The 18,430-nt window shown below is 41.5% G+C and overlaps 1 protein-coding gene across 6 annotated transcripts in view; it reads left to right on the top strand.

Moving 5' to 3' along the window:
* Window positions 1–7,860: 7,860 nt before the first annotated feature.
* The window catches only part of KANSL3 (KAT8 regulatory NSL complex subunit 3), a 52,024-nt gene continuing 41,454 nt past the window's right edge, over window positions 7,861–18,430 (top strand). For 4 of the 6 annotated variants that reach the window (XM_090281824.1, XM_090281828.1, XM_090281830.1 and 1 more), the window contains exons 1-3: window positions 7,861–7,919; window positions 8,886–9,150; window positions 12,154–12,324. In XM_090281824.1, coding sequence (XP_090137950.1) covers window positions 8,936–9,150; window positions 12,154–12,324 — 386 coding nt within the window. In that variant the 5' untranslated portion in view covers window positions 7,861–7,919; window positions 8,886–8,935. Of the gene's footprint in view, window positions 7,920–8,363; window positions 8,496–8,885; window positions 9,151–12,153; window positions 12,325–18,430 lie in introns of those variants that run through there. The other 2 variants (XM_090281825.1, XM_090281826.1) reach the window with 2 other exon arrangements.

The following is an 18,430-nucleotide window of genomic DNA, read 5'->3' as shown; positions in this document are numbered from 1 at the left end:
AGAAAAGAGGCAATCTGAGAAAAGGAATAGGAAAAAATAACACATAATTTCAGTGGTATTTTAGGAGAAGTCCTGCCTAACATGCAAGCAAACATTTAGGTCTTCTTTTTTTCTGAAGGAAACCTAAGTTCAGGTATTAGTTCCTCTTTAACAAAAGAAATTTGCTTTTTAATTAATAAGCTCTTATGCCCTCTGGGTTGTAAAGTTTAAAAAAATCTCAACACCATTGTAATTTTGCTGTGACACCTTAACTGCTCTCCAGGCCCCTAGTCATGAGGACGAAGTCGGGTCGTTTGCTCTACTGTCACATAAAGGTTTTTTCTGCTTGAACATTATATGTTACATCTTATCCAGGGATTAGTGTGAAAATTAATGCATGTTTAAAAAATGAATATGAGTTAATGAAACTACTTGAGCCTTTGCATGTCTGTACAAGTCTTCATTCTGCTCTTGCACTTGATTGATAACCTGGCTGGACGTTACAGTCAGGATGGACTCTCTTATGCTGAGGTAACAAACAAACCCAAAATCTCAGTGGCTCAAAAACAATAAAGCCTTTAAAAAAAATAGCAGCGGAACTTCTGGCCAAGATGGAGGCTTAGACTTACACGCTCTGTCTCCCTCCACAACTAAGTTGGAATACAACTACTTCAAAACCAAAAGATAACTAGAAATTCCAGAAAATAAAACTACATGGAAGCCCAACGTGTGAAATTATAAACCAGCGGTGCTCGTCGGGACGGGTAGGAGGGCCGAAACCGGAGTCGGGGCTGGGGGCGGGGGGTGCTGCCTGTGGTGGTAGCGGAGATAGCGATGGGACTGTGAGAAAAGCCAGGGGAGCAATCCCAGCTGTAGTAGAGCCCTGTCAGCATGCGATTCCAACGCTGGGGAAGGCAGACCCTGTTGCCTCCAACTGTGATGCCCGGAGGGCGTGGGGACCTAGAAAGAGGCTTGCGGTCTCTCAGCGGAGAATAACAGCAGGAATCCATCTCAGACCCCCGCCTCCACACAAAACGTTCGGGGTTCCACCTCCTATAACCCGCACAGAAAACAAAAGTATGCACAAATCTGCCAATATGAAACAGACCATGATTGAAAGCCCGGTTACGCAGTTCACCAGGCAACAGATGACGAACCTGACTGAAGAACAAATAAGAAATCTTTCCAAGGCTCAGTTCAGAGCTATAGTTATAAAGTGGCTTACAGAATTAACAAGAGATTTGGAACAAGACGGAGAAGGAATAAAAACCACTCATACTGAAACGAACGAAAACACATATGAGACAAGTGTTAAGGAAATGAAAACCAGAGATCAAATCAACAAATTGGAACATAGAGAAGGAACAAACAGTCAACCAGTGCAGAAAGAGGAAACAAAAAATGAGCAATGTGAGGAGAGGCTCAGAAACCTATGGGACAGCTATAAGCGAACAAAAATTCGAGTTACAGGAGTGCCAGAGGGTGAAGAAAAAGAACTAGAAATTGAAAAATTATGTGAAAAAATAATGAAACAGAACTTCCCTAACTTGGGGAAGGAAATAGACTTACAGGTCCAGGAAGACTTACAAAGAGTTCCAGAAAAACTGGACCCAGGGAGAACAACTCCAAGACACATAATCAAACTGTCAAAAGTTAAAGATAAAGAGAGAATCTTAAAAGCAGCAAGAGAGAAGAAAAGAATTATGTACAATGGGGTCCTAATTAGACTATCAGCTGATTTCTCAAAGGAAACCCTACAGGCAAGAAGGGACTGGCAAGAAATATTCAAAGTCATTAAAATAAAAAATCTACAACCACGAATACTCTATCCAGCGGAACTGTCATTCAGGATAGAAGGGCAGAGAAAGTGCTTCCAGGACAAAGTAAAACTGAAGGAGTTCATTAGATCCAAACCACTGTTATATGAGAAGTTAAAGGGACTTGTTTAGAAGAAGGAGGATCAAAACTATGAACATTAAAATGAAAACTGCATCACAAGAACCAACAACAGAAGCTAGGGAATCAAAACAAAGGCAAACTAAGTAGGCAACGAGAGTGGAAAAAGAATTATAGGTATGGGGAACATATTGGGGGGAGGTCAGCAGGGAGGGGTAAAGGGAAAAGGGAGGGAGATGGTACAGGAATTAAGAAGCATAGTAGGAGGGAATGGAGTAGACAGGAAGAGGTTGAGAACTATATGCACAACCAATGGACATGGACTAAAAGGGGGGGACAACTGGAGGGAGGGAGGTCAGTGGGTGGAGGGGAACAAAGGGAAAAGAAATTGGGACAACTGTAACAGCATAATCAATAAAACATATTTAAAATTTAAAAAAATAAAAATAAATAAATAAAATAGCATTATTGAGGTATAATTCACATGCCATAAGTTCTGCCTTTTAAACTATACAATTCAGGTTTTTAGTATATCATAAAGTTGTGTAGCTGTTACCACTAATTCCAGAACATTTCATCACCTTTAAAAGAAACCTCGTATCCATTAGCAGTCATCATCACTCCTCATTTCTCCCATCACATAGCCCATAGAAATGATGAATCCACTTTTTGTCTCACTAGATTTGTTGATTCTGGACATTTCATGTACATGGAATCATACCATACATGGTTTTTGTGACTGGTTTCCTTCGCTTAGCATAATATTTTCAAGTTTCATCCATGTTGTAATATATACCAACTTCATTCTTTTTTTATAGCTTAATAAATCCATTGTATAAATATACCACATTTAGTTTATCCATTCATCAGCTGATGGGCATTTAGGTTGTTAACTCTTTTTGGTTATTATGGATAACACTGCTCTGAACATTTGTGTACTTGGACATGTTTTCAATTATCTTGAGCACATAACTAAGAGTGGAATTGCTGGGACATGTGGTAACTCTGTTTAACTTTTGAGGCACTGCCAGACTGTTTTTCAAAGCAACCACATCATTTACAATCTAATCAACAACATATGAGGATTTTAATTTCTCCACATACTTGCCAACACTTCTATCGTTTGTTGCTGTTGTTGTTGTTGATTTTTTAGACATCTTAGTGGGTGAAGTGGTAAAGATTTATTTTTCATCTTGAACTATGTCTCACGCTGGTGTCAGCCAGTTGATCAATCATCAACTAGTCAACACAGAAACCATCCACTGTCTTGAGATATGTTCTGTGAAGGATACAATTTATGCTCTCTTTATAAAACAAAGAGGAATATTCACTAAGGACTTCCGGCCAAGATGGAGGCTTAGACGGACATGCTCGGCCTCCCTCTACAACTAGAGAGGAATACAACTACCTCAAAACAAAAGATAACTAGAAATTCCAGAAAATAACACTACACAGAAGCCCAACATATGAAGTTATAAACCAGCGGCGCCCTTTGAGCAGGTAGGAAGAGCGAAAGTGGGTGGTGCTGTTTGCGGTCGCACCAGGGACAGCGGCAGGGAGAACAATCCCGGCTGCAGTCAAACCCCGGCGGCTCGCGACCCCAACGCTGGGAGAAGCAGCCACCATATCGCCTCGAACAGTGAGGCCCAGAGGGCGGGAGGACGGATCCCGGTCTCCTAGCGGAATAACTGCAGGAATCCATCTTGGACCCCCGCCCCCACACAAAGCGCCACAGGGCTGCGAAATAGGTTGCGGATCGCCACTGGTGGCTGGGCAGTGACGACAAAGCGCCGGGGACAAAGGTTGCAGATCGCCGCCGGTCGCTGGGTTGTGACGAGTACACAGGCACTGCCCCCTATAGCCGGCCCAAGAAAACAAAACGCATCTGTCAAAATGAGGCAGACAACTATAGAAATCCCGGTGGTGCAGCTCACCAGGCAACAGATGAACAATCCAACAGATGAACAAATAAGAAACCTGTCAGAGGCTCAATTCAGGGCCATTGTTATCAGGTGGCTTACAGAATTAACAAAAGATCTGGAAAAAGATGAGAAAGAATAAAAAAACACTCATACTGAAAGGAACAAAACCACATACGAGACAGATGGTGAGGAAATAAAATCCAGAGTTCAAATCAACAAACCAGAACACAAAGAAGGAACAAACAGTCAACCAGTGCAGAGAGAAAAAACGGGAAGCAAGGAAAATGATGAGAGGATCAGAAACCTCTGGGACAGCTATAAAAGGCCCAACATAAGAATCATTGGTTTGCCAGAGGGCGAAGAAGATGAACTAGAAATTGAAAAATTAAGTGAAAATATAATAAAGCAGAACTTCCCAAACTTGGGGAAGGAAATAGACTTACAGGTCCAGGAAGCACAGAGAATTCCAAAACAACTGGACCCAGGGAGAACCACTCCAAGACACATTATAATCAAAATGTCAAAAGTTAAAGATAAAGAGAGAATCTTAAAAGCAGCAAGAAAGAAGAAAAGAATCATGTACAAAGGGGTCCCAATTAGACTATCAGCTGACTTCTCAAGGTAGACCCTGCAGGCAAGAAGGGACTGGCAAGAAATATTCAAAGTAATGAAAATCCAAAACCTACAACCACGAATACTCTATCCAGCAAAATTGTCATTCAGAATAGAAGGGCAGAGAAAGTGTTTCCAGGACAAAATAAAACTGAAAGAGTTCATTAGATCCAAACCACTGTTATATGAGATGTTAAAGGGACTGGTTTAGAAAAAGGAGGATCAAAACTATGAACACTAAAATGAAAACTACATCACAAGAAACAACAACAGAAGCTAGGGAATTGAAACAAAGGCAAACTAAACAGGCAACGAGAGTGGAAAAAGAACTATAGGTATGGGGAGCATATTGGGGGGAGGTCAGCAGGGAGGGGGAAGGGGGAGAGGGAGGGAGATGATATAGGAATTAAGGAGCATGGTAGGAGGGAATGGAATAGATAGAGAAAGGTTGAGAAGAACTATATGCACAACTAATGGACCTGGTCTAAAAGTGGGGGACAACTGGAGGGAGGGGGGCCACCGGGTGGAGGGGAGAAGAGGGAAGGGAAATTGGGTCAAATGTAACATTATAATCAATAAAACACATTAAAAAAAAAAAAACAAAGAGGAAAGTTAACACCAAATAGTGTATGGTTAGTACCAAAATCCTTTTATTATTATTATCATTGATTTAAGAGATAGAGAGAAACACTGATTTGTTGTTCCACTTAGTTATGCATTCATTGGTTGATTCTTGCATGTGTCCTGACCGGGGATCGAACCCACAACTTTGTGGTATCAGGATGGTGCTCTACCAACTGAGCTACCCAGCCAGGGCTAGCACCAAAATCCCTACTGGGACATCTAGGGCCCTCCAGGTTCTGGCCTAAGTCTGTCTCTCCCATTTCATCTCTCTCCACTGCTCCATTCACTGACCACTGCTTCCTAACTACACTTTCCTCATCCCTGCACTACCACCCCCTCTTTTTTTTTTTTTTTTTTTTTTTTATGTTATCAACCTCCTTTCTACCTCAGAGCCCTTGTCTTTGCTGTTCCTTCTTCTGGAGAGCTTCTCTCCCAGCTTCTACCTTGTTACTTCATTCTCCTCTTTTGGTTTCAGCTCCAATGTCATCTTCACAGGGACACCTTTCCCACCACCCAAGCCAAGGTTGAATTACTATTTTACTCACTCTCATCACCTTGAATTTTCCTATTGCAATAAGAGTTGCAAGGGATTAAATGCCCAGGTTCTAGAGCCACACTGCTTAGGTATGAGTTCCTTTTTGATACAAACTAGCTGTGTGACCTTGGGCAAGATACTTTACCTCTCTGGACATGACTATAATTGAACCTAATAGTTGAAAGGGTTAAATGAAGTAAATAATTTATGTCACATAGGGCTTGCTTGGCATTTTCTAAATGTTAGACCTTCCTCTCACAATTATAAATTAAGCAATTATTTATATAGATTATAAAGAACTATGCTTTGTTAGTGCCATATCCTCAGCACCTAGCACAGTACTTATCACACAGTAGGAACTTAAGAAATATTTGTGAGTAAATGAAGGCCAAGTGTATCCTGCAGGATATCAGAGTAAGGAGAAGTGATGTGGAGAAGAGATGGCCAACTCTAATCTATTGGACATCTTGGATGGAGAAAATGATTGTGAAGTGGCATAATGAGGGAGAGAGGGCTGTTATCAATTAATCATGTCTGCCACGGCCACAGGTAAAGAAAAACTGCAGAACAAGCGCTGCAGTTTTAAAATCCCCACTATAGATAAGGCTTTCTGTCATATTGGAAATAGTCTAGAATTGTGAAGTGACAATTTGCCTCCTTTCTCTCCACTGTCTAACATGACTCTCAACCCCCACCTTTCTTCTAGACACTCAGGACTCCCTGTAGCATTGCACAGGCTGTGGGAAGCACTGTGTCTCTTCCTTTGGGGGAGTCTCTTCACCAAGTCCATCACCATTACAAGTCATTAGTCTCACTTCTGCACTAGTAGGGAAACCAAAATGAACCAATCCACTAGTCACCCAAAAATGATGGATTTGACCCCTGATTGCGTTTACCATCCCAGAGACATCTGCATTTAACTCTAGCCTAGGGATGGTGTGGGGGGGGGGCAGATGATAAACCAAATTCCCCAGGGACCACAGAGCCCAGTGAGGATGCCCAGAGGGATGGCATATGCAGACCCCATGCCTGCCACACCAGAAAGGTGCATCCAGTGCTGCCACACACTTCAATTTTTCAAGAGAATCGGAAATCTGGGTCTTTACATGAAATCTCCCGAATTTAAAATGTTTGCAAATAATAAAATTCTAAGCAAGTAGTGTGAGGGCCAAAGAAGTGGTGTTGAGTGGTATTTGGCCCATTTGCTGTCTCTACATGGGCCTCACCAACCTTCCCAGTCCCTCTGCAATGGACTGATCCTACTAAGCTCAGCCTCAGGTGACTTCCCTTTCATGACCACCCCAATCCCCTCATCGGGAAATCTTTCTTCTTCTGAACACTTTAAGGTCCCTCATGGTAATTACCATTGAAGTCTATTTGTGTTCTTGCCAGGTATGGTTATTTTCCTGTTTCAACAGCACTCTGGATGAATGTTTCTTTCTTTTTTCTATTATTTATGTATTTATTTAGATTTTATTTATTTCTTTTTGGAGAGAGGTGAAGGGAGGGAGAAAGAAAGGGAGAGAAATATAGATTGTGAGAGAGAAATATTGATTGGTTGTGTCTCACATACCCTCAATGAGGGACCTGGCCCGCAACCCAGGCCTGTGCCCTGGCTGGGAATTGAACTGGGGATCTCTTGGTACTCAGGCCAGTGCTCAATTCACTGAGCCACACCAGCCAGGGCTTTTTTTTTTTTTTTTTTAGGAGTTTATTTATTTATTTTTTGAGAGAGAGGGAAGGAAGGGAAAAAGAGAGGGAGAGAAACATCACTGTGTCCCCCCCCCCCCGAAGAACCAGCATCCCAAGCATGTGCCCTGACCAGGAATCAAACTGGTGACCTTTACCTTTTGTGGGAGGACGCCCAACCAACTGAGCCACACCAGTCAACGCCTTTTAGAGCAATTTTAGGCTCACAGCAACTTTTTATCTTTCGATTTATTTTTATTGAGGTTGTTTCTTAGGAGTAAAATTCCCGACCATCCCATTCAGGGATCCTGCTCTGTCATTGGTAGAGGGCGAAAGAACAGTAAGGTGCGGGCAGCAGAACTGGAGCTGCAGGGGCCAGCTTCCTCCTTGGCTCTCGTACTCCCGCTGGGAATGCAGAAGGCGGATTCCGGACTCACCGCTGACCTGCCTCCCAGATCCGCCCATTCCCAACTCTCCGCTTCCCGTCTTTGTGGCGCAGGATTATCCACTCCTGGTTTTACCGCTTCCCCCACCCCTCCCTTCCCAAGCTGTTGGACCGCTTCCGCGTTTTACTTGGAGCTCTGTGAGCCGGGCTTGGGGGCGTTAACGCGCACGCGCCCTGGGAGCCCGTCCGGGCTCAGCGAACGGCCCCGGGATTACTGGTGAGAGAGGGGAGGCCTGCTGGGGTGGCAGGCTCTGGGGGGTCGTGGCCCGGGGCGGGGACAGGTTGGAGAGCTCGGCGAGGACTTCGGGGCTCCCCGGCACTCAGGAGCCGGGTTGCCGGAGCCCCGGGCAGGACCGCCCGACGTGTGGGGCCGCGGGCGCCGGGCTAGGCCGGGCGAGCGTGAGGCGGGTGCGAGGCAGCGCGTTTTGGTCGCGAGCTTTCGGGGACCTTGGCCAAATCGCTTCATTTCTCCCCCACTTCCCAAACAGGCGCCTTCTGTGCAGTGTGAATTATAAGCCCCGCCTACTGCATGGGGCGAGACCCCACCCCCCACTCCAGGGGTGGCGGGAGACCGGGCGGGTTGCGGGGACCGCCCACCCGGGTACGGAAGAAAACCTCCTGGCGTGGTATTTTGTTTCCGGTTCGGGAAGGAGCCCTCATTTGTATGTTTAAAAACTCGAGTGTTATGAAGTTGTTGCAAAACTTATTTAACATCAAACTAGAGACCTAGAGGGCCTCCTTGAGGCCCACGCTGCCCGCTGGTACTGTGAAGGCTGTAAAGCTTCAGAGAATGGTAAGAAGCAGTAGAGATCCTTCCTTATTTGAGAAGAATTAAAACTTGTGGTAATGTTCGCCAAAACCCTTCTGGCCCACTAGGAAATCGAGGCGCTGGCCAAGCAAGTTAGTATCTGTCTGAGGGAAGCCTTTGCGACCAGTGGAGTCACTCAGCTCTCCAGTGAACGAATTTTGTTGAGATTGAGTACGGAGGAACTCATGGTGTCAGAGCCTTTTTGGAGGGTGGTGTGAGATCTCAGGAACCCTCCGTGTGGTGGGTGAGGGCGTGCAGTGTAATGGAGTCTCAATTATGAATGATAGAAGGTCACGAAAGTAAGAAGCATACGAGATGTTTCAGGTTGGGAGAAATTTAGAGTACCTAAATTGACTTAAACGTTCCACACTGCAGGTGACTAGCATGCAGACACCTGTTCTTTGACTTGCTGCCCTTCTAGCGACATGGCCCACCGGGGTGTGGAGAGGGACTTCCAGACTTCAGCTCGGCGCATGGGCACCTCACTGCTCTTCCAGCTTTCTGTGCATGAACGGGAGCTGGATCTGGTTTTTCTGGATCATAGCTATGCCAAGCCATGGAGTGCCCACCCAGATGCCAGTAGTGCCCGGCCCACCCGCATGCTCTTTGTTACTCCCCGGAGGCAGCATGAAAGTACCATGTGAGTTTGGGCTCCCCTTCTGACTGCTGCGGTTGCCCTAACTGGGCAGTGTTCGGATGGTGGGGATTCCAGAGAATTTGACTGGGGGGGATTGTGTGGGGGTGGGGGGTGAAGGGGGCTTGGAGGTTTAATTCAGGCATCTCTGGTAAGCAGTGTGAGGATATCAGGCCTATATGGACATCAACAATTCAAGACAGCTGACAAGCTAGGAAAGCAAGGATGTTCAAAAGGAAGCAAACAATCTGTTCCATTTAGGTAATAGGACTTGTATGGAAAGAAGAAATGGAAGAGGACTATTTAACTGGTGAAGAAAAAGACTGAAGCGTTGACTTAAAAACTGCCGCACAGAATTATAGACTCATTCCTTTAGTCTGGTGTTCTGGCTTTCCCAAACACTGGCAAATAACCTTTTCCTGGCTTCACCTGCAGAGTTTAGGAGCATATTCTCAAGACCTTTCTTTCTGCCTTAGCTTGTTTCAGAACTCACCCATGGGTGATCTAAACCCTTCTTAGGTCTGATTGTATTTTCAGCCAACCTACATTATAGAGTTAGGAATTTTTTTTCATAAATTTGGTATATAATAGGTGATACAATTACATTTGGCTTAAATAAACCTATTTCGCAATGCTTTTGAGCTTTAAGTTGTTATAATTATATTGCAAGATTTGTTGATATGTTCTATTTTGATAACCAAATCACACCCTCAGCAATTTTATAAACTGCTAGGGGAGGAGGTTTTTAGTTTGTGTGTTTTAATCCGACCTTGTGTTTAATCTTTCCTCTAGCACAGGTTTTAGGTTTGTTGTGTAATAGAGATCTTATATTTTGCTTCTTTCGACGCCCCATTGAGCCTTAATGAGCTAGAGGTACCATGATATGCATATTTTAAACACATACAGAATAGTGACTTTTATTTCATTTCTTCAGGAGGGCAGCATTGTGTTGGCTTTTTTTATTGTACAGGGCACAGGACCTCTGACTTTAGGGAATTATCCAGCATAATCCTGATGCTGTTGGCCTAGAGCATAACTGATGAACTCCTTTAAATATAGAATTTGACATCTTTTTCTCTAGTTATGTAATAACTTCTTGCTAACATTGAAACGCCTGTGTTTGTATCTCATATTTTTTTAAAGTGAGATTCTGTGAACAGTCCTTAGAAAATTATTTACTCTTATAAACCATCTCCATATATAGACCTTCAAAGTGGGAGTTTGGCATGTTCGATGAAGTTATTTTAGGCCATTGTGTCTGGAGTATGGTTGTAATGTAATGGGATGTAAGTGGGAGCTAAGAGAGAAGTGGGTGAGGCTATCTCATGTAGGAATTTGATTCTAAGAGTCATGAGAAATCATTGAAAGATTTTAAACTAGAGATTGTGTTTATATTTTTTAAAGATCACTTCAAATTTTTGTTGAATGGATTATAGTGCAGGAGTGGAATAGAGAAGACTTGCTAGGAGACCATTGTAGTGGGGGCCAGAGATCATGATAACTTGCATAGGGGCAGGAATAGTGCAGATGGAGAAAAATGAATGGCCTTGAGATTTATTTTGTAGATAGCGTCATCAGGATCTGCTGTAGTGAATTAGAAAGGGGCCAGGAGTAAGGGACAGGTGAAATTAGTATGACTCTTAGATTTCTGGCTTGAGCAGCTGGGTGGTGCTATGAGTTGGGGAAGACTTAGGGAGGATATGCTGGACTGATGAAATCAAGATTTCTCTTTTAGGCACACATATCTAAATGCCTCACCCAGTGTCTGGTCCAGAGAAGATAATCAGTTCTTTCACCCACCACCCAATCTAGCTACACATGATTTCACTTCATTTCAGAATGATGTAATTACTCCAGACATTGGGAATAGTTGCAATAAAGTCACTGAGGTCAGAAAGTTAAAGTGATGTTTGGTAGACAACCAGTTGACCGGTTTGATTGGCATAGTATTTGAAGTGACAGTTGGTCCAGTAAAGTATCCTTACGGCACTAGGATTTCCTTAACAACACTTTAAAATATAAAAGATCCTTCAGATGTCTGTTTCTATTTGTTTCTGTTCTAGGCTCTTTTCACAGTGAGTTAAATAGCTGAGGTGTCTACATTCCATACAGTCTCTCTTAGACAATCAGAGGCTTTATAATCAACTGCCAGTTGATTTGCTAGTGAAAGGCAAAGTTTGTATGAATAGTTAAAACTCAGGATCAGTACTGTCCAACAGAACTCTGCAGTGATAAAAATGCTCTATACCTGTGCATCCAGTACAGTAGCCACCAGTCACATATGTCTGTTGCACACTTGAAATGTGGGTAGTATGACTGAGGAACTGAATTTTTAATTCTGTGTAATTTTTCTTAATTTAAATAGTTTCATGTGACCTATAGCTGTTGTATTAGAAAGTACCTATAGAGAATCAACTATTTGCTTATAGAATACAACTATTTGCTTATAGAATATATTTGTCTTTTTAAAAAATAGCTGCTTTTTATTTTTTGCATACAGTCATTTAAAAATGACTTTGTGTCTCCTAGCATATAAGAGTGTGTCACTGGCTGCTGTGGCTCAGTGGATTGAGCGTCGACCTGCGAGCCAAGTGTCGCTGGTTCGAGTTCGATTCCCAGTCAGCGCACATGACTAGGTTGCACATCAGGTCCTCAGTTGGAGGCACGATTGAGAGGCAACCACACAATGATGTTTCTCTCCCTCTCTTTCTCCTTTCCCCTATCTCTAAAAATAAAATAAATAAATAAACAATTTAATTAATTAATTTAAAATAAATAAAAATAAAGAAGACCTGTTGGGGGGTGGGAGAGAGTGTGTCAGAGGGCAGAGATCTCGACAAGTGTGGGAAAGATTACTTTGGACCATAATTTTCTTGTGGCTATAATGTACTTGTGTATACTTGAAAGCTGACTATATTGAAGAGGCATTTTTGGCAACTAAATGATTGTTAAACACCTGTGTTGTATAAAGTACACATGTCCTGGTCCTATCTTCTCACCTGTTTACAGTGAATCAGATGTCCCAATAGATGTGGAGACAGTCACATCAACTCCTGTGCCACTCTACGACAATCAGAAGGCACGTAGCGTGATGAACGAGTGTGAACGGCATGTCATCTTTGCTAGGACCGATGCAGATGCCCCTCCCCCACCAGAGGACTGGGAGGAGCATGTCAACAGGTAGGCCACTCCACAGGAGGACTGGTCACTACAGGATTAATGTTCACTGCACTGTAAATATTTTCTATCATTGTCTGCATTAAAACACATTTATTGGGTGCTTATTTCATTTGCGTCCACACATCTGTTCTAAGTGCATTATAAGTCTCAGCTCACTGTGCAATGAGCTCTTCAAGACAAGGGCTTGTATCTCACCCTCTTTGCATCCCTGACACCCAGGACACTGCCTGGCACATAGTAGACATGTGATAAACATTTATCGAATAAATAAACGAATTAAATTTGATAGGTATGACTAACTCTGTAACTTGTATAGTACAAGATCTGATATGGGAATTACCCAGACTACAAAAGAAATCCCAAAAGCATTAAATGTGAATTTGTAAGATATTATTTTATATGATCTATAACTAGAGTCATGAAAATATTTTGGAGTCACATGAAAAGCTAACAGCTGTTTGATTTGAGTGGCTTTTAAATATAATTTGCAGTCTCTGGTTTTGAATGACTACTTCAGCCCATTTTCATGAGTCAGCTGACTTGTTACTGTGCTTCCTGCTGACCCTGGGACTCCATTCTCCTCTTCAGGTCATTTGTAATTTTTTATTTGGAGAACATATATCTTTTATTTATTGCATTACAACCTTATGAAGTTAAAATTTATATACCCTACAACTCACCTATTTAGTGTGTACATTTTAACATGTTCATCACCACAATCAGTTTGATGAACATTTTTATCACCCCAAAAAGAAACTTCATGTCCATCAGTAGTCACTTCTCATTACCTGCCAACCCCTCCAACCCCTGGCAACCACCAAACTCCTTTCTGTCTCTCTAAATTTTCCTATTCTGAACATTTTCTATAAATGGAATCATACAATATATATATATGGCTTTTGTGTCTGGCTTCTCTCACTTAGTGTAATGTTTTCAAGGTGCATGCATGTTATAACATGAGTTAATACTTCATTCCATTTTATTGCCGAATGATGTTCCATTGTATGGATATACCAAATTTTGTTTATCTGTTCATCTGTTGATATTTTGGTTGCCAACACTTTTTGGCTGTTATGAACACGATATTATGAATATTCATGTACTTGTTATTGTGTGGGCATATGTTTTCAGTTCTTTTGCATATTTACCTGGGAGTGGGATGGCTGGATCATATGATAACTCCATATTTAACTTTTGAGTACTTTCTAAAGAGATTACACCATTTTACATTCTCACTAGTAGTGTAAGAGAGTTCCAGCTTTTCTACGTCTTTGTCAGCATTTATTACCTGTCTTTTTCTTTATTATCAGCCTTCTGGAGGTTGGGAAGTGACATCTCAATGTGGTTTTAATTTCCATTTCCCTGATGGCTCTCTTGTTTATCTGCCATGTGTAAGGGAATGTTAAAATCTTACACAGGAATTGGTAGCTGGTACACTTGCCATGATATTGGAAAGATCTCATTTTATAATAATGGAAGAGAGAAGATATTTGGTAGGAAAAAGGGTAGGAAAGTTTGAGGCAATTGTCATGAATTATGTGCCTGGTCAGAAGTTGGGAATGAGGTTGAGCAGGTGTGCTTGTGTGATCAAAGCAGTGGCTGTTAAAAGTGGAGCAACTCTGCACTTTGATTGAAGAGTTTGTGAAGAAATTGTTTGGGATATTGAATTGGAATTAACGTTGTGCCCTAAGAAGGGGAAATGTTCTCCAGAGCTTTGGATAAAGAGGAAAACTGCTGTTAGTGAAGGTCAACTACTGGTATATTACCAGAGTCAATGAATTCAGCAAAATAGTGTATCGTTGTTTTTACAGTTAATGAGAAATAATAGCGACAGTGGTAGTAATGAAGAACCACCATTTATCAGGTACTTTCTAGGTGCCAGGCATTGTGCCAATCACTTCATGTGTATGATCTCTTAATCCTCCTAGCAACTAACTCTTCAAGGTCCCTTCTTCACCTCTATTTTACAAGATGGAGCAGCTGAGCTCAGGATGGTTAAGAAATCTTAGGAAGTGATTGAACGGGGATTTGTTCAAAGCAGGCAGTTCCTTCCAGAGCCCAGTGTTCTCAACTCCTCTACCCTCTTCTTAAGGGCAGTGAAAAGGGCAGTTGGTGGCTGAACAAGGTGAGCTTTGGGGTGTCCTCGGTGTGCAATTATAGAAGTTGTGTGGGAGAACTGCATGAAGTTTTTTATCATTTCACCTCTGGAGATGATCGAGAGGTTTTCAGGGATTCTTTATACTTACCAAAGTCATCAGAAACTTAATAATACGTATAAATACCAGTTTCTTAATTTACAAGGACAGATACAACTGTAAGGGAGATGGGACACTTGGATGGCCTGGCCAGGGCATTGATTCTCAGTAGGAGAATCTGAGAAGCCATTCTATTCCAGAAGTGCAGAGCCTGCCCTGGAGGCTTCCTCCTTCAACAAGATAGCTGGATGCACCCATCTTTCCTCAAAGCAATAGCACTCACAGAGGAGGCCTCACAGGTCACAGCTTCACCTGCCGAGTCCCGCAGAGAAACACTGACAGATTTTGGGGGGGGCTTATCTTTCTCCATGGGAACCTCTATCCTTCCGTTAAGACATTATCATAGATTGATATGATTAATTAGCGTTCAGTTTTATCTCAGATTATTTGTTTTTTAGTGTCTGATGAGATTTTGGAGGCGTCCTTCTCATTAGCAACAGGCTTACAAACCATCTTTCAGGTAGGTCACTTTGCACACAGCTGATTTTATTATTTGATGATACTTAGTGGCTTTACTTTCAGAGGTCACCATTTTATGACCTTGTCCCTGAATTCTGGATCCATAACCTGTTTGGAGCTTGCAGTTAGTTCCCTCCGCTCTGATTATAATCATTTTGTTGCCATTCTTTCCCTTGACTTGATTGTTAAATTGCTGTTTCTTTTCTTCCTGTATGAAATTACAGTTTCCCACATCAAGAACTCATGGATTGTAGGACTAGAAATTTGTTTTTCCTCAGAGCTCTTTCAGTGGAGTCAGGCGCTTAACTTTCTTTGTTAGTGTTGTTTTCCCCTCTTGAATTATTTCAGTAGTAACTGCCTTCAGATAACTTTCTGTGTATAGAAAATGAAGCCCCCTCCTCCCTAAATTGACTTTGACTTTCTGTAGTAATGCCTGATAATTTATGAAATGGTTTAGGTCTCTGACTGATTGAATTGCCTAGATCAGGGATTAGCAAGCTAGGGCCTGTGTACCGAATCGGGCCCATTGCTTGTTTTTATAAGCCAATGAACTAATAATGGTTTTCTACATTATAAAATGGTTGAAAAAATATCAAAAGAAGACATATGAAACTCAGATTTCAGTGTCTAGGAATGCAGTTTTATTGGATCATGGTCATGCCCACCCTTTTAGGTGTTGTCCATGGCTGCTTTTGCATTGCAACCGCAGAGATGAATAGTTGTGACAGAGACCACATGGCCCATAGACTCAAATATTTACTGTCCAGTCCATTGTAGAAAACGTTTCCTGACCACCAGTCTAGATCATTTTCCTGTGTTTTTGCCAGAGTTGTGTACTTGACCTGAGTAGCTCAGTTGGTTAAAGCATTGTCCTGATACATCAAGGTTGTGGGTTAGATCCCTGGTCAGGGCATATACAAGAAGCAACCAATGAATGGATAAATAAGTGGAACAACAAATCGATGTTTCGCTCTCATTTTTCCCTCTCCAAGATTAATTTAAAGAAAGAAAGAAAGAAAGAGAGAGAGAGAGAGAGAGAGAGAGAGAGAGAGAAAGAACGAACGAAAGAAAAGAAAAAACTTTATTTTTTAAAAAATATGATTTACATTTTGCTAGGGCAGTAATGTTGTGCTGAAAAAGTTGGATCAGCTTTCCCCGCCCCCAAATGTTTCTCAAATGTCAAGTTTAATTAGATGTACAGCTTTTGAAAGACCTTCAATAAAATACTCCTGATACATGATATGTCTCAGCATTGCTCAAATGAATTTAGTACATTTCCAATATTTCAGTAAAAGAGTCTAGTGTCCTAAAGCAGATTGTCTTATCTTAGAAATCAAAACTTCTCTGAATTCAGCCAAAAGAAAACCATTCTCCTTTTCTAAATTTGCTCTAATGACCTCTCTCAATATTGTATATATCTGTGTATTAATCTTAGATTAGATGTTTGAAATTTTGAGTCCAAGATCTTTGTGTTGTTTATCTCCCCTCCCTCCCCCCCTTCCCTCTCTCTCTCCCTTTCATTCTTTCCTTCCTTTCTCTTGGTGTTTAAGGGGAAAAAATTTTATAATCTGAAATATAAGTGTGACCTATTTCATCTCTCTGGATGTTCTTTGTCTCTCCCTGTTTCATTTCTGGTCAAAAAAAAAACTTTAGACATTTTCATATTGAATTAGTTTCCCTTGAAAAATTAGTCTCTATCAGAGAAAAGAATAATTACCTTTGAAAATATTAGCCTTTTTTAGGACCAATGTGACTTTTGGCTGTTGTGGATAAGATGATCTAGAGGTCAAAACATTATTCAGGTTCAGTCACAGCATGGAAAACATAAGATTATCCAACCTCATCTAAGAAATGAAGAATGGGTGTTTTTGTGTTCTTGAAAATTGAATAGATTTAGGTAGGAGGACTGTGTTGACTCACTGCAGTTCTCATCAGCTAGTTGACTGTTTAGACTTGTATTTAAAATTCTGTCTCCTGTTTTTAAAACTTTCCTTAATTATATCTTTTGCATACTCTTTATCTTAATCTTAGGTTAGACCTTTTTTATCCTGCCCACTTAATTTTCCAGCCTTCCACGAAGCTGACAAAATATAGAGAACATATTTCAGTTCTTAGAATCACTTTGTTGTATATATCCAGCAACAATCCTAAGAACTTTTTCTGGGATTTTAGACTCCCAACATTGTGCTTTTTAAATTTAATTTTAGCTGTCATTGATGTATAGGAGTAATTTCTAAATAGTTTTCTAACCCCCTTCCCAGTTTGTTCACTTCATTTTCCTTGCTGCCATCATTTTGGGTTTCAGAATAAATATAGAGTAAGAAAAACAAATGGAGAAAACATCCTGTTATATAATAAAGAACAGGACAATTTTGGAAATGCTGTTAGTGCCTCATAAATAAATTATACCTCATTTGCTCTCCTTGGGATTAAAGTGTGCAACATGATCAATGGTCTTTGAGAAAGCTTAAGCGATTGTGGAACATGAAGAAATTGTACTTGTTGCCTAACCTATAAATGAGCATTATTGCTGGGGGTAAGGCTGCAGTGTAATACCACTTTCAGATGCCACAGGTTCCTTATGCATTTTTTTTCACAGAAATGGAAATTCAAAAATTTTAGCACAGATAGCCTTTGATCTTTCATTTCCACCTCTAGAAATTTATCCGTCAGAGACACTTGCACAGCAATAATAAAGTTGGAGATAGATGTGTTCATGTGCGTGTTATGGGGAAAGGAGAGGTGGTCACTGCACCTGTTCATAAGGGCAGTAAAAGGAACACAACCTAAATGCCCACCAACAGGGCAGAACCAGCCAGTAAAAACAAAGTAGTGTAGTAACATGGGAATACATCCATGTATCTCCAGAGAGCTTTTTAAACTACTTGAGAACATCCTATCTCCTGCCACCACCATCAGATCCCCAAGCTCACTTGAGACTCACTCTGCGAAGAGAGATGCTACTCATGTGAGTGTTTTGTGCATTTAAATGATGTGAACCAGCTGATTCCCACAAACCTTCCTGGATCCACGGTGTCCTGGGTCCCAACACTTGAAGCTTCCACTCCCCACACCCTAAGTCCAAAATCTCTGAGGATCAATCTATAACAAAACCTAACAGGATCTTAATGAAGTAGCAGGAATAAGCCAAGAGAACTAGGGGAAAAGAAGTAAAAGGACAATTCTCAGAAGCCCAAGGCTGATTCTGGTACCCAGAACAGTGTTACAAAAGGAGGCTTGGAGGTTGAGAAGGGAGTTGGTCTAGCACGGAGAACTTCTGAAGAATTTGGTGATTGTGGACTCTGTTGCTTTCTTAACAATTTTTGCTTTTGTCAATAATTATAGCTAACCAGAGTTTTTATTAACTAGAGAAACCTGAGATCCATGTCTGT

This window comes from Furipterus horrens, unplaced genomic scaffold (genome assembly GCF_987537825.1).
Source record: "Furipterus horrens unplaced genomic scaffold, mFurHor1.1.pri manual_scaffold_6, whole genome shotgun sequence".
Taxonomy (NCBI): Eukaryota; Metazoa; Chordata; class Mammalia; order Chiroptera; family Furipteridae; genus Furipterus; species Furipterus horrens.
Note: the sequence above shows the minus strand (reverse complement) of the source record. Positions and strands in the feature narration are given on the sequence as shown.